This window comes from Hakea prostrata, chromosome 5, assembly GCF_041222555.1.
Source record: "Hakea prostrata isolate BN-2017 chromosome 5, UWA_Hpros_2, whole genome shotgun sequence".
NCBI classification, from domain to species: domain Eukaryota; kingdom Viridiplantae; phylum Streptophyta; class Magnoliopsida; order Proteales; family Proteaceae; genus Hakea; species Hakea prostrata.
Window position 1 is genome coordinate 7895590 of NC_142604.1, and position 14826 is coordinate 7910415.

At 37.1% G+C, this 14826-nt stretch overlaps 1 protein-coding gene and 2 pseudogenes across 1 annotated transcript; 2 read left to right on the top strand and 1 right to left on the bottom strand.

Moving 5' to 3' along the window:
- Nucleotides 1-444: 444 nt before the first annotated feature.
- On the top strand, nt 445-1555 carry LOC149014814 (putative calcium-binding protein CML41). The gene has a single exon (XM_089156001.1). The coding sequence runs from the start codon at nt 763-765 to the stop codon at nt 1339-1341; it is 579 nt and encodes a 192-aa protein (XP_089012127.1). The 5' UTR covers nt 445-762; the 3' UTR covers nt 1342-1555.
- Nucleotides 1556-6148: 4593 nt separating this feature from the next.
- On the top strand, nt 6149-7002 carry LOC149014815 (putative calcium-binding protein CML41 pseudogene; annotated as a pseudogene).
- Nucleotides 7003-12812: 5810 nt separating this feature from the next.
- LOC149014816 (exopolygalacturonase-like) lies at nt 12813-14564 on the bottom strand (annotated as a pseudogene).
- Nucleotides 14565-14826: the final 262 nt, after the last annotated feature.

Genomic DNA, 14826 nt, shown 5'->3' on the forward strand with positions numbered 1-14826 from the left:
ATGTCCGTACATACGTGCATGCCCACCCTAGATTTGAGTTATTCCATTTCATCTAGAGCATTTCTTCAGTCCCATTCAAGAGAGTCCCACTGTATAGTTTTTTGAATAGAAATTCCAACCAGCTTGAATGCTTTTCATATTCGTTTTTTGGTATGAGAATGCTTTTCATAGTCAAAAGAAGTTAAAAAAAATATAATAACATGTTTTTCCAAAGCACTATACTTTCCTCCCACCCCTCCAGCACACACTCACGGTGGAAAAAAGATTCTCATGTTCATGTATATAAATTTTCTGCAACTAGAATCCACTGGCCCTGCATGGTCCTTGTCTGTTTGGTAGGCGAGAAAAATCGAATTCTCATTCGATTTCTTTTCCACGCGAGACACATATTCCGATAGATTCATATGCGATGTGACGCAGTTTTCACTCAATTTCCTCTGAGTTGGGTGATGGACGGTAGTACTCCTGGGTCCCTGGCGAAGCTGCCATGAACTTTCCTTCCACCCGGAATTCTCACGCAACCTAACCAGAAAAATCTCTACCCGTCAATCCCTCTAACACGCAATTTCTTTTCAAGTCTCCTATACTTTTCTTCACAGATCTCAGAATCTTCAGGAACATCTATTTCAATAATTCTTCCTGAAGTCTGAACCCAGTTGCTCTCTATATATATCTCAACATCTTCTTCCATTTCCTTCAGAGCTAGAGTTAGCAAAACAGGAAACAGTAGTTAGCTCTTTCGTCATCGCTGCTCTCTCATTCATGGCTAGCACTAGTGTTTCAAAGCCATCATCACCATCAAGATGGTTATCCAGCAGGAGTTTCAAGCTAAGCCTCCCTCGTCTTCTTCCTTCCAAATCAAACGTTTCAAGCCCTCGCAGTGCTTCTTCTCCTACTATTTCACTTACACCCAGATCAAAAAGAGACCAGCTTCAGCAAGTATTTGGTTACTTTGACAGTGATGGAGATGGGAAAATCTCTGGTGATGAACTCAGGTCCTACTTTGCTTCCATTGGAGACTACGTAACCCATGAGCAGGCTCAAGGTGTGATCAATGATCTTGATACAGATGGAGATAATTTAATGGATTTTGATGATTTTGTGAAGTTGGTGGAACGTGATGATCGGGGTGGGGAAGATGATGAAGACCTTAAAACTGCATTTGAGATGTTTGAAGTGGAGAAAGGGTGTGGGTGCATTACACCTAAAGGGTTGCAGAGGATGTTCAGTCGGCTTGGAGACCAAAGGTCCCATGAAGAGTGTAAGGCTATGATTCAGAAATTCGATCTGGATGGTAATGGTGTTCTTGATTTTCATGAATTTAACCTGATGATGGCTTAAACTGTATATTTAATTCCCTGTGTTTAACATCCACCTATGCTTTGTAAGGGAAGCTTCTCCTTCCTTTCCTTTGCTCAAAAAAGAACAGAATAAAGAAGAAGTATTAATTACTCTCAGTTGAGTCTAATTTTATTTTCTTCCACCTTTTTGGTATCGTAAAGGAAGCAATATGGACCAACATGCTTGTTGTTCTTCATGCTAAAGCAACTAATCAACGTTAGGAAAAAGGAGATGGAGAGGTTCTCTTGGTTCAAAATCTCGGTTTCAACCAACCAAAAACTGAGATCTCGGTTTATTTTGGTCTGTGGGATCCAAATCTTGGTCGAGATCAAAATCTGGACCAAAATTTCGGATCTAACGGTTCAAAATTTCACTTGACTGTCATGCACATTAAGTGAAGCAATTTCGATGGTATTTGGTCGAAACTCGGGAATTTCTCTTGACACGTGGTTTTGACACCTAAATCACGGGTTTTTCATCTGATTTTTCGTCTACACATGACTAATGAGTTACTTTCTTAAAAACTCGCTGAAAGTGATTGTTATGATTTGTGAGCCAAGTCTACTATTGTTTGTTGGAATTTAGCTTACCAATTTAGAAACATACAAACAAAAACGAGAATCTCAACATATGGACATAGTTATTTTCTTTTATTCTCTAGGTAAATCTTCTCACAAACTAGCTTGTTTGAGTTAAAGTCTAAAGATCCACCAATAGTAGAAGAAATTCTTGGTTTTTGATATTCTATTGGTTGCTTGAATACCATGTCACAACTAATTTAGATCATTAATATTGAGATTGCACCACATGACTAGTATAATCATCCAAATGTAAGTAAGTAAATAAATTTAAAAAAAATAATAAAAATAAAAAATAAGTAAAAAAACATAAAATCCGTTTCATAACCCACCTAGTGTTTCTACTTCGAGAAGCACTGCAACAGTTTTGTGTATTTTTGGAGATAGAAACACTATTTTAGGAGTTCAATCAAACGCCGAGAAAACACACCAAACGGACCGCCACAACACACAAAACGACCAACCGACCCAACCGCCCGAGGACGGAAAACGAGAAGAGGAAGCAGAGGAGCGCAAACAACCCCAAAAAATCACAACCCCGAGCGAGAAACACGCCACAAGGGAGTCCAAAGCAAAGAAAAGCAAAACGAACAAACGAAAGGTTGGGAGTCGTCCAAGCAAGCCCGAAAGTGGAGAGTACAAAGGGCAAATGTGGAGATAGATAGTAGGCCAAAGAAATTAGGCCGAAAAAAAACAGAGGCGCGCAGAACCGCCGAAGAGGAAACGGAAGTCAGAGGAGAAACGTGAGCTCGCAGAAGTCAAGAAATTAGAAGATCTGGGCCTGGCGGTGAAGAGATCAGCCTCACGGGGAGCAATGATTCTATATAGTTGGAACTGTAGAGGGTTAGCATGCATCTCTATAGTTCGAATGATGATGAGGCTTGCAAAACAGACGAAGCCGGCATTCATATTTCTGATGGAGACCATGATCAGTCGACAGAAGGTGGAGAAAGTAATAAGAAAAATTGGATTTCATCTCCTATATGGTTATGCTTTGGAGATTTTAATTCTATTTTAGCATGGTGGGAGAAGAAAGGTGGGTTATGCAAAGGGTCTAGAGACATTCAAAACTTCCAAGAAATGATACAGAAGCGTGGTCTTGTTGACCTGGGATCCCATGGAACAAACCACACTTGGGGTAATAAGTGGTTAGGGATGGCAAATGTTCAGATGAAACTAGACAGAGCCTTTGCTTCAGTTGATTTGTTAGTAAATTTTCCAGAGATGGTAGTTATGGTATAAACAACAATTTCATCAGATCACTCTCCTTTTCTAACAGATTGGGAAGGTAGACCTTCAAGAGGACCATGTCCATTCAGATTCGAAGCTATGTGGTTGACTGATCCTAACTGTGAAGAAATTGTTAGAAGAGCATGGATGAAGAATGATGAATCCCCCCTCATACAATCCAGGTTAAAAAATTAACAGGGTGTGAGGAAGATTTAAGAAAGTGGAACAAGGAATACTTCGGACATTTAAAATCTCATATTACAAAGCTAATGAAGGAAATCAATGCCTTCCAAGGGAGAGGACTTACAGAAGCTTCTCAGATTAAGGAGGATTTCCCACAAAAAGAATTGGAGAAATTGCAAAAGTCTGAAGAAATTTTTTCCAGGCAAAAGTCAAAGGTACAATGGCTGAATGAAGGTGACAAGAGAAGAAGGGAGGATCAGGCATGCTACTCAGAGATTGCACGGGTAAACCTTTGGTAGCAGTTTTGATTCCTCTGGCTTTAAGCTTTGTATTGTAAGGAGAGACAATGGTGTCTCGTTATGGTGTGCTGTTGTATGTGATAGGAGAAGGCTTTGAATTTCTGGAAGTAGAGTCGGATTTCCAGATTCTGGTCTAACTCCCTCTTATCAAACTCAGCCCAATCACCTTTCTATGTCCAGCCTATTGTTGAAGACAAGTTGTACTTGTCCTCAAAACTCATGGGCTTTAAGCTTTTGTTTTATTTCTAGAGAATTCAATTTAATTGCAGATTCCCTAGCCTAAAAGGCTCTCACAGTGTTGTTACTTAGTTTTTATATTCCTCTGAGTGGTTATTAGAGCTCTGTTCGGCCAGGTCTTTAGTACAACTTCAATAAGAATCCTTATTAAAAAAAAAAAAAAAAAAAAAAACCCACTAGAGGAAAGAGAGCCAAGATCCATGAAAAAAACCACTACAGGAAAGAGAGCCAAGATCCATGACTTATACATCACTTTGGAAATTGAGTTGAGGGCCACACCTTGGACTTTATTAACTTACAAGTCGCCCACTGAGAGAGTGCAGACAGGAAACAGAAATAATAAAATATTCATATTCCATGGGAGTGTGGAATCAATGTCATTATTCCTGGACTTAAATCAACGTTTAAAAAAGGAATAATTAATGTTGGCCCTATAGTTTGATTTTATTATTAATAAAACTCTGTTTTTTATGAAATTACTGTTGCCCCCTTCTTTATAACGGTGTTAAGTAGCCATTAAGTTTGAATATGTAATGTCTAATTTGCCCTTCATTATAATTAAGAAATCAAAAGACGATGCTACCAATTTATAAAAACAAGATTAAATGTCAATTTTACCGTGAACTTCAATTATTTGAATTAATGAAATGGGCAAAATCCAAATCCGATTTGGTTTCCCATCTTTATTAAACTTCATTTATTTTGAATTAAAGAAATGGGCAAAATCCGAATTTGATTTGGTTTTCCGCCTTCAATAAGCTTTCAGTTATTTTGAATTAAAAAAATGCGCAAAATCCAAATCCGATTTGGTTTCCCACCTTCACTAAACTTCATTTATTTTGAAATATTTAGATGATATTTAGTTTCCAATTTGAGTTGAATTTGATTTTCCTTCTTCTTCGGTTTCTATTTGAGTTTTATTCAATCATTCTTTTTTTATTTGGTGGGTTTCTTTTAGAATAAAACAAATTATAGTTATTTTTTTTCCATAATTAATTAAGGGTACTATTGTAACTTGACAAAAGGATAAATAAGTAACGAGATAAGTATAAGGGTATTTTAGAATTTTTGAGAAAGTATAAAAGTGCTATATCAAGGGTACTACTGTAACTACCGTTACGTTAGGGGGGCAATAGTAATTGTAGACAAAGTTAAAGGTTGGATTAGTAATTTTGAAAAGTACATAGGATACAATAGTAATAAAATCAAAATACAGGAGGCCATTAGTAATTATCCCTTTAAAAAATAATAATAATAATAACAACTCTTGTTCTAAAAGAATCTTTTCATAAAAAAAAAAATAAATAAAAAAGAAAGAAAGAAGAAATTAAAGCTCTTAGATTTTTATACATTTGTCCATGGGGAAAAATCTATTTCTATTTATCTATATACACCATTTGTAGATAGTAAATCTTACATATTTTATGAGATGATATGTTGAGTTGCTTTCCACTGTAGATACATGCATACAGGATTAGAATTATAATTAAACATTAAGGACCAAGTACTAATATTTCAACAAAGCATGATGACTATTCTATCCATGATTTTTACCACTAAAATTTTCTCCAATGGAAGGCAACACTTGACATACATTTTTTTTCGAGGTGAATCGATCGAGCGGTTGAGATTTCGTCTCGATCACAAGTTTTCATTTAGACTATGGGTTACACGGTGCTACGCAACACTGAAGCAATTGTATTCTTTGCACAGGTTAAACTTCAGTGCTGCGCATTAAATACACAACACTGTGCTGCCGACGGTCGAGATTGATCTCGACCTAAATTTTGTTCTCGACCGTTTATTTCGATTTTCAACACCTTCAAAATAAATGATTGAAATTTGATCTCAACCGTAGCCTCACATAAATGCGCAGCATTCAAGTTGAACGCTCTTCGCACCCGTCTACCACATAGTAACAGTAGAGAAAGATTCCCATGTATATGCATTTTATATTAGTAAAATCCACTCCATATACATTCAAAGTGGCCCTGCATGGTCCTTGTCTGTTTGGTTGGCGAGAAAAATCGATTTCTCATCCTAGTGAGACACATAAATTATGAACTTAGATCCATATGCGACGTGATGCAGGTTTCACTAATTTCTTCTGGGGCTGGCTGTTGGACTCCTGGGTCCCTAACGAAGCTGCCATGAACTTTCCTTCCACCCAGAATTCTCACGCAACCTAACCCTCAATCTCTACCCTTCAATCCCTCTAACACGCAACTTATTTTCAAGACTTCTATACTTTTCTTTCACAGATTTCAGAATCTTCCCTTCAGATTTCAGGAACATTTATTTCACTCTACCTGAACCCAGTTGGCCTCTATATAAATCTCTACATCTTCTTCCATTTCCTTCAGAGCTGGAGCTAACAAAACAGGAAACAGTACTCATTCAGCATTACTGCTCTTTCATTCATGTCTACCATTACAGCTGTTTCAAAGCCATCATCACCATCAAGATGGTTATCCAACAGGAGTTTCAAGCTGAGCCTCCCTCGACTTCTTCCTTCCAAATCAAACATGTCAAGCCCTCGTAGTGCTTCTTCTCCTATTATTTCACTTACACCCAGATCAAAAAAAGACCAGCTTCAGCAAGTATTTGGTTACTTTGACAGTGATGGAGATGGAAAAATCTCTGGTGAGGAACTCAGGTCCTACTTTGCTTCCATTGGAGATTACGTAACCCATGAGCAGGCTCAAGATGTGATCAATGATCTTGATACAGATGGAGATAATTTAATGGATTTTGATGATTTTGTGAAGTTGGTGGAACGTGATGATCGAGATGGGGAAAATGATGAAGACCTTAGAAGTGCCTTTGAGATGTTTGAAGTGGAGAAAGGGTGTGGGTGCATTACACCTAAAGGGTTGCAGAGGATGTTCAGCCGGCTTGGTGATGAAAGATCTCATGAAGAGTGTAAGGCTATGATTCAGAAGTTCGACCTGGATGGTAACGGTGTTGTTGATTTTCAAGAATTTAACCTGATGATGGCTTAAACTTTATACTTAATTCCCTGTCTTTAACTTCACTTTCCAATGTAGATTTATGCTTTGAAAGGAAACTGGTCCTTCCTTTCCTTCTCGCTAAAACCAACAGATCGAATAAAGTATAAGTCTTAATTACTCTCAGTTGAGTCTATTAATGTCTTGCACCGTTTTTGGGTATCGTAAAGGTGGCAATATGATTTTTTTTTTTTCCGAGAGTTTTTAGGTGGGGCGCGCCGGATGGGTGCAAACCCAGGACCTCCCCGTGGAAAGTTGGGCTTTTAACCGTTTTATTAATCCACCATTGGCAATATGAACCAATATCCTTCATGCTGAAACAACTAATCAACACCAGTAAAAAGGAGATGGAGAGATTCTGGTATTCTCGGTGTCGAGCCCGGTTTTGGACGGTCAAAAATTGAGATCTCATGGAATCTAGTCGAAACTCAGGAATTTTTCTCATCCATCTCAACATGTGGTCTCCGCATCTAATTCATGATTTTTTTCATCTGATTTTTCGTGTACATGCCATTATAGGGCTTCTATACATGACAAATGAGTTATATTTTCTTAAAAACTCATTGAAAATGACTGATATGGTTTATGAGCAAAGTCTACTATTGTTGGTTGGAATTTAGTTTACTAATTTAAAAACATATAAGACAAATACAAGGAGTTTTAATGTGTTTTTAATACATAATCTCAAGATATAGACACATTTTTTTTATTTATTCTATAGCTAAATTTTCCTACAAACTAGCTTGTTTGAGATAAAAGATCTACCACAAGTAGATAAAGTGTGTGTTGAAACCAGAGTAGAAAATCTTGAAACTAATGAGGATTTCAATTTCTAGTCAATACAAGTAGGGGTGCAAGTTTGGCCCTGGCGGCCCTGACCTATCCTAAGCCCACCCTGAGCCCGAATAGGGTTTGGGCTAAAGATTTAGGCCCTAAGGGCGGGTTAGGGCCAAAATATTCTGACCTTGAATTAGGGCCAAGGGTGGGCCTAGGATTACTCTCTGGCCCGCCTAGCCCATCCAGGTCCCTCCCTGATTTTGACCATAATCTTGGCCCTGATTTTGGCCATGATTCTAGCATTGATTTGGCCCTGATCTTGGCCTTGATTCTGGCCCTGATTCTGGCCATGATTTTGGCCCTGATTTGAGTCTAAACCCTCCACCCATATGGAGAGGAATTAATTATAATCTACATGGGTGAATATTTGACACCTGTCAAATTTTAAAAACATGATCATGTTTTGTAAAAAAATTAATAAAAATAAATTATATCTTTATTACCAATCTAGTAAACATCCACCTGATTTTGGCCCGATCCTGACCCTAATTTTGGCTCCAGTCTTAATGTTAATTTGACCCTGATCATGTATTAGATTTTATACCCTAATCTTCACATTAACATTGGTATAACTATAACTCTCGACTTTGACCTTCAATCATATTGATAATATTAGACTATGAGTTCATTTTTAATATTATTTTAAAGATAATTTTTATTTTTTGAATAAAGTAATTTTTAGTTCCAAAAAATCATTGATTTTTTTTTTTGGGACTAAGGCGAGATAATATATTATAAATAATAAAAGCTAGTATATAGAGAATTAATATCTAACAAATCTACACCCCAACTTCTCATCATGAATATTGACATTTTTTTTTTTTGCCTCCAATGTGAAATTTCACAGAGAGAGAGAGAGAGAGAGAGAGAGAGAGAGAGAGAGAGAGAGAGAGAGAGAGAGAGAGAGAGAGAGAGAGAGAGAGAGAGAGAGAGAGAGAGAGAGAGAGAGAGAGAGAGAGAGAGAGAGAGAGAGAGAGAGAGAGAGAGAGACTTATTAAGGACTGATAGCTATGTTTATAACTAAAATATAATAAAGACTTATTAAGGACTGATAGCTATGTTTATAACTAAAATATAATTTTCTTTAGGGATAATTACTGTTGCCCCCTTGTACTCTGATTTTATTACTACTTTATCCCCTCTACTTTTTAAAATTGCTAATCCAACCTTTAACTTTGTCTAAAATTACTAATGCCCCCTTCCATTAAGCTCAGTTAGTTCACTGATGATGTGGCATTTATATATTTTCTCAAAAACCCAAAAATAACCTTACAATTATCTCATTACTTATTTACTCTTTTGCAAGTTTTAATACTATCCTTAATTAACTATGGAGAAAAATTAACTTTAAATTAATTTTTCTTTTTTAAAAAGAAACTACCGAATAAAGAAAAGATTTGATTTTTCTTCTCTAAAAAGAAATCGCCGAATAAAGGAAATATGTGATTAAATAAAACTTAAAATAGAAACTAAAATATTAGGAAATATCAAATGTAATTCAAAGTTGGAAATTGAAAATCTCCAAATATATGCTAACCATTGTACAAAATGTGTGGTCCCACCAAAGTCAAAATTTATTGTAAAATATAAGATTTTAATGATATAATTGACATTCAATATAGTTTCTAAAAATGACGGTAATGTCATATTTTTTAACTTCTTAATTTTTAATGAAGGGCAAAATAGACATTACATATTTGATGTTAACAACCACTTAACACCGTTAGAAGTGAGGGGGGCAACAGTAATTTCATAAAGAAAGAGGTTTGATTAGTAATAAAACCAAAGTACAAGGGGGCAGTAGTAATTATCCCTTTTCTTTAACTACGAAAAAAATATCAATACTAAATTATCGTAGATTTACTTGTTAACAAAGTTTTGAATATGATTTTTTTTTTGTTGAATAAGGATATCAATGGGAGGGGTTTTCAATTTCCATCACCAAGGTAATGGGAGAGGTTTTCAATTTCCATCATCAAAGCAATGAGAAACTTTCAAAGATCAATATAGAATTATGAAGTATGAATTTATTTATGTTTAAAGCAACACTATCAACTTATTGAGTATTTTATCATTTTGTATGAGCTTGAATCATCTTATATTTCTATGAATTTATTTTTAGTTTACTTATGATACTTTTATTTTTATTTTTATTTTTTTATGAATTTACATTTGTTATTTTAGGTCCAAGAAATGACCAATTAAGGCTAGGGCCAAGATAGGGTTAGGGCCAGGGACAAGGCTAATTAGGGTCAGGGCCATTTAGGGCTAGGGACAAGGTCAATCAGGGCCAATCAGGGCTAGGGACAACGCCAATCGGGCTAATCAGGCCCAATCAGGGCCAATCAGGGTTAGGGCCAAGGCCAATTAGGGCCAATTAGGGCCAACCCATCTCGACCCGGCCCAATTTAGGGCCAATTAGGGCGGGGATGGGCTTGGCTTGGCCCTGTAGGGCTTAGGGCCAGGGACAATAATCCCTGGCCCTGAACTAGGGTCAGGGCGGGAATGGGCTCATATTAGAACATATAGGGTTGGGCTTGGGATTGCAAAAGCCCGGCCCAGTTGCAGCCCTATCTCCTTCTTCCTTGTTTTCTATTCGATTGTGTGTGATTGATCGCTCTAATATTAACATTTTTGCATTCGATTCGCGGGTTCCTAACAAAGAAAAAGAGTTACAATTTTATTAGTTGGTCACTGTCTTATCAACTCAAAATAACTAGACAATGAGCCTAGTCATCTTTTGTTCAAAATAAGATAAAAGTAATTTTCATCTGGACATTTGATACAATTTCTCTCTCTCGCATAGGTAATTTGGACCTCTTGATTAAGGTAGAAGGAAAGAAAATAAGATAAAAAGTAATTTTCATCTGGACATTTTGAAGTTTGTTCCAGTCACCTTTTGTTCAAAATAGATTTCTTCTGCATTTGGTTCCCCTGTGGTTTTCAGAAATGAGCAACTATATACAACTTTACAAAAACCGTTGATTTTACAATTTTTTTGACCAAAATACCCTTGTATTATTTCGAGTTTCTTTCTTTTATTTAACCCAATCATTAAACTAACTCCCTGCAAAAAATGGTAGGGTTTGAAAATAGATGGTGAAAAACAAACTGTTCCTCTGCAACTTCTCAAACCAAAGAGGAAGACCAACTGTTTGCTTAAATCCACTGTTCACTTAAATCCATCATTTAGCCCTTCAAATAAATGAGAAGGAAAAAAACTCACCAAACCTGCGACTTGCGAAAGAAGAAGTTGTTCTCTGCAGTCAACGTTCTATTCAATGTCAAGGCCCAGAGTTCAAAAATGTCTCTTCCCTTGCTGTTAAATCTCATTTTTATTTCTCATGTATTTTGACAACCAAAAGCGCTCGAGCATGTACAACACAAAAGAAAATGAATTAAAATTTTATCAGAACATATCAAGTTACGTAAATAGTAATCCTTCGATGTTGCAACCTTTGATAAAAATCTGGTCTTAGAATTGTTATGCTTTGACCCGAATTTTTATACCCGATTTGGAAGATGAACCCGCACAGACATATTTTAGTGGGCGACCTGAATGATCCGTTTGTGGAGATCTGTGGTAGAAGAGGTGGGCTTCGGCCAGACCCAATTACTTGATTAGAGTCTATAGATATGTATCTTATGTTCGCCTACCACATTACTGAGAGATTTGAGATTTGAGACTAGAGTTCTTGTAACGCCTTCTTAGCGATTAGTTGTAAGATCTAATTTTGTCTTTCATTTACAAGGTAGAAAAACTCTTATTCTTTGCACGTGGACATAGTATACCAGATCAGTGGGTGAACCACGTTAAATCTCTATAAGTTTCCATTTTTGTTTCTTTTCCGATTCGCTATTTCGCGATGTTTGTTCTCACAATACTCTCCATGATGACTTAGGCCTCTACCGTCGCCCATAACTGATTCTCTTTCATGGTGATCAGAGCCCTTGCTGCTGAACTTTAGAACTCAACAAAGGATTCAAGAAGAGGATCAAAACCTCTGATCAAGTTGAAAACCAAGACTTATAATACCAAAAAATGAAGAACTAAATCAATGGATTTGAAGTAGATTCTTGGCCTTCCGCCTTAAGTTGCAGAGGTTTGAAGCTTCAAACTGCACATTCACTTGCGTTTTTGTGAGGGAATTTTTTGATAAGTTCTTATTTTTTGTTCTTTTTGTAAATTTGTTTGGTAGATCGAATAAAAGTAAGAACCCTTACCAAAAAATAAGGATAAAGATAAAATAAAAGAAATCGGAACAAAAGAAAGATGTGATTTTGTTTAGTTTGGTAAGTTTTTTTTTCCTCGTATTTATTTTGGTAGGTTAAAAAAAAAAGTGTTTTCATACATGTGGGTTCCCTTAGTGGACCACAAACTAATGTTGGGTCCCCTTAGCGTAATACATTACATGTGGGTCCCAACTAGACTAACATTGTTAGCCGCCGTTAAGTATATTCAAATTTCAAACGGAGAAGGACCAAAATGCCCTTATATTATTTAATATATTGTGTTATTGTATATATTAACCATAAAATTAACGCTTAATGACCAATTATCTCTTTTTAAAACTATATATTAATTTTCTCCCCCCCCCCAAAAAAAACCCATATATTAACACAATGTATTAAATAACCTAAAGGGCATTTTGGTCCATTCACGTTTGAAATTTAAATATACTTAATAACGACAAATACTGTTAGTTTGACTGGGACCCACACATAATATATTACATTAAGGGGACCCAACCTTAGTAAAGAAATAAAAGAAATCCAAAAGGACACAAATGTATTTTCATCATAAAATTTATTGAATTAACTGTTAACCAACTGAGTGTTCTTAGTTGGTTATACATAGGGAAATTGTGGGATGGAGATATTACATATGCCGCCGGCATGGTTGAACCCACAACCTCTCACTTTCGAGAGAAGTCAGGTTCCTGGCCATCCTACTAACCCTCCATTGGCTAAGGGGGGCATAGATTAAAATTATGGTAAAAAAGTCCTTGAATCGGTATGTTCCACCTGGCAAGATGTTAGATTTCAGTGGGCCCCCCGGGGGAGATATTCACCCTCTGGAGAGGAGCCGAACCCTATGTTTACAGGGTGGATTTACAGGCTGGAGGAATTTGGGTTCCAATATATTTGGCATTGACATGCTGACACGTTGACGTAGTTGCGGTTCCTCCTGTTGCAGGTTCCAAGTGAATATCTTCAAGATTCACATTCTTACATGGCACCCCTTGGCTACACTCCAATGTCACCGCCACTGGAGAAGATGAAGTTCCTGTAATGTGCCTGAAGGATATGTCACTCAACGCAACTTTTGATGGTGCCTGCAATATTAATCCATTTGTCATGTTCCAAAGTGTTTGTTAAAACGCCTCAACGAAGCAAAAAAGTTGCAGCAATGAATGAATTTGGTGGTTTCTAGTTACTAACCTTGGAATCACATTTGGCGTAAGGACAATATGTCTGGTCGATGATGATTGGATTAGTAACACTTTTCATTTCAATGTGTTCAAAGGTCATGTTAGAAGCCGCACTGGCGTCAGGTGAGTTTTGCCATGTCTTGATCCTAATTCCATTCGTTGTTCCACTTAATTTACAATTTTCAACAGTAAGCCCTCTCACATCACCTTCCTTCGGGTATTTCCCCAAGCTTCCAACACTACAAGAAGCAATCAAATCAACAAATTTCGTGAATGAATTTGAGGTTTTGTAGCAGGATTTAAGATCAAGATCAATTCATGCACCAACCTAATGCCATGACCAGGTCCACAGGTGACACCATTGATGTGGACATTGGAATTGGCTTGTCCGATGGAGATGCAATCATCGCCGGTACCAATTACAGAATTAGAGATGCTAACACCACTGCTTCGTTCTATGTGGATTCCATCTGTGTTAGGGCTGTCTCCTGGTGCAGTGATTGTGATATCGCTCCCTTGAAAGTCTGTGCAGCTGAGCAAAGCAATGTGGAAGAACTTGCTATTTAAAGACTTTATCCCCTTCACTATTGTTTTGGTCATGCTAACAAACTTCACACTCTGCAACAAAATAAAGTTACCTTTGTTAATGAAACCCTAACGATAGATTACACAAAACTAGCAAGTAAAATAGTTGAATCCATATCCACTTACTGTTGGAAGAACTTTACAATCGGTGAGACTTTTAGGGCATTTATTGGCAGGCCATGATACAGCGCCTTGGCCATCAAAAGTCCCACCTCCCGGTCAACGTCAATCCGGTCACCCATCCAAACTCGACCCAATCATCCGAATCATATTTGCTCAAATCCGTGATTGCCTTCAAGTCACCCTGTACAGATAATTGAAAACCTCATGTTAGGGGACAATCCAATCTGTTTTGAGAAGAAAGAAATGTTTTTTTTGCTATAGAAATACACCTGCATCTGGACAGTAAGGGAACCCGTGTTTTGCCAGGGCCCCTTGAATTTAAGGGGACCAACTAAGAAGCTTCCTTTTGGTATGGAAAGTGTCGCTGAACCTGAAGATTGACATGCTTCTTTCCAAGCCGCCATGAAAGCCTGCAAAATTTAGGGTTCATGATCTCTCTCTGCAAACCAGAAAAGAAAAGAAAAGAAAAGAAAAGAAAAGAAAAAAAAGAATGAGAATTAAGAATTGAGGATTGATTACGTTGGTATCGTCGCTTCGTCCATCTCCTTTAGCGCCATAACGCATAACGTCGAAAATGCCTCCGGAGCCTCCTGGTGCAGTGCCTGTTTCTTTAGGGGTTGGTGCAACTGCTTTTTCTTCAAGGATTCTTTCTCCATTAACAGTCCAGGTAAAAGAAGTTAAGAAAAGCCAGAAGAGAATAACACCTTGCATTATTCTTCCCTTTTTTATTTGGCTTTTTCTTTTTCTTTTTCCTGGATGGAATTTAATTTGTTTTCAGGATGATCTTTCCCATTTTCCTCTCAACAGGAGATTCAAATTTATATGAAATTCAACATTGTGATACTTGGGTTAGATACCAACGGCCATAACTAACTTCTTCCAAGAATATCTACTTTTTCCTGTAGCCACAATCGTCAGCTAAAATATCCACCAGAAATCGGGAATGCCTCTTCCTCCCTTCCTTCTACTTCTG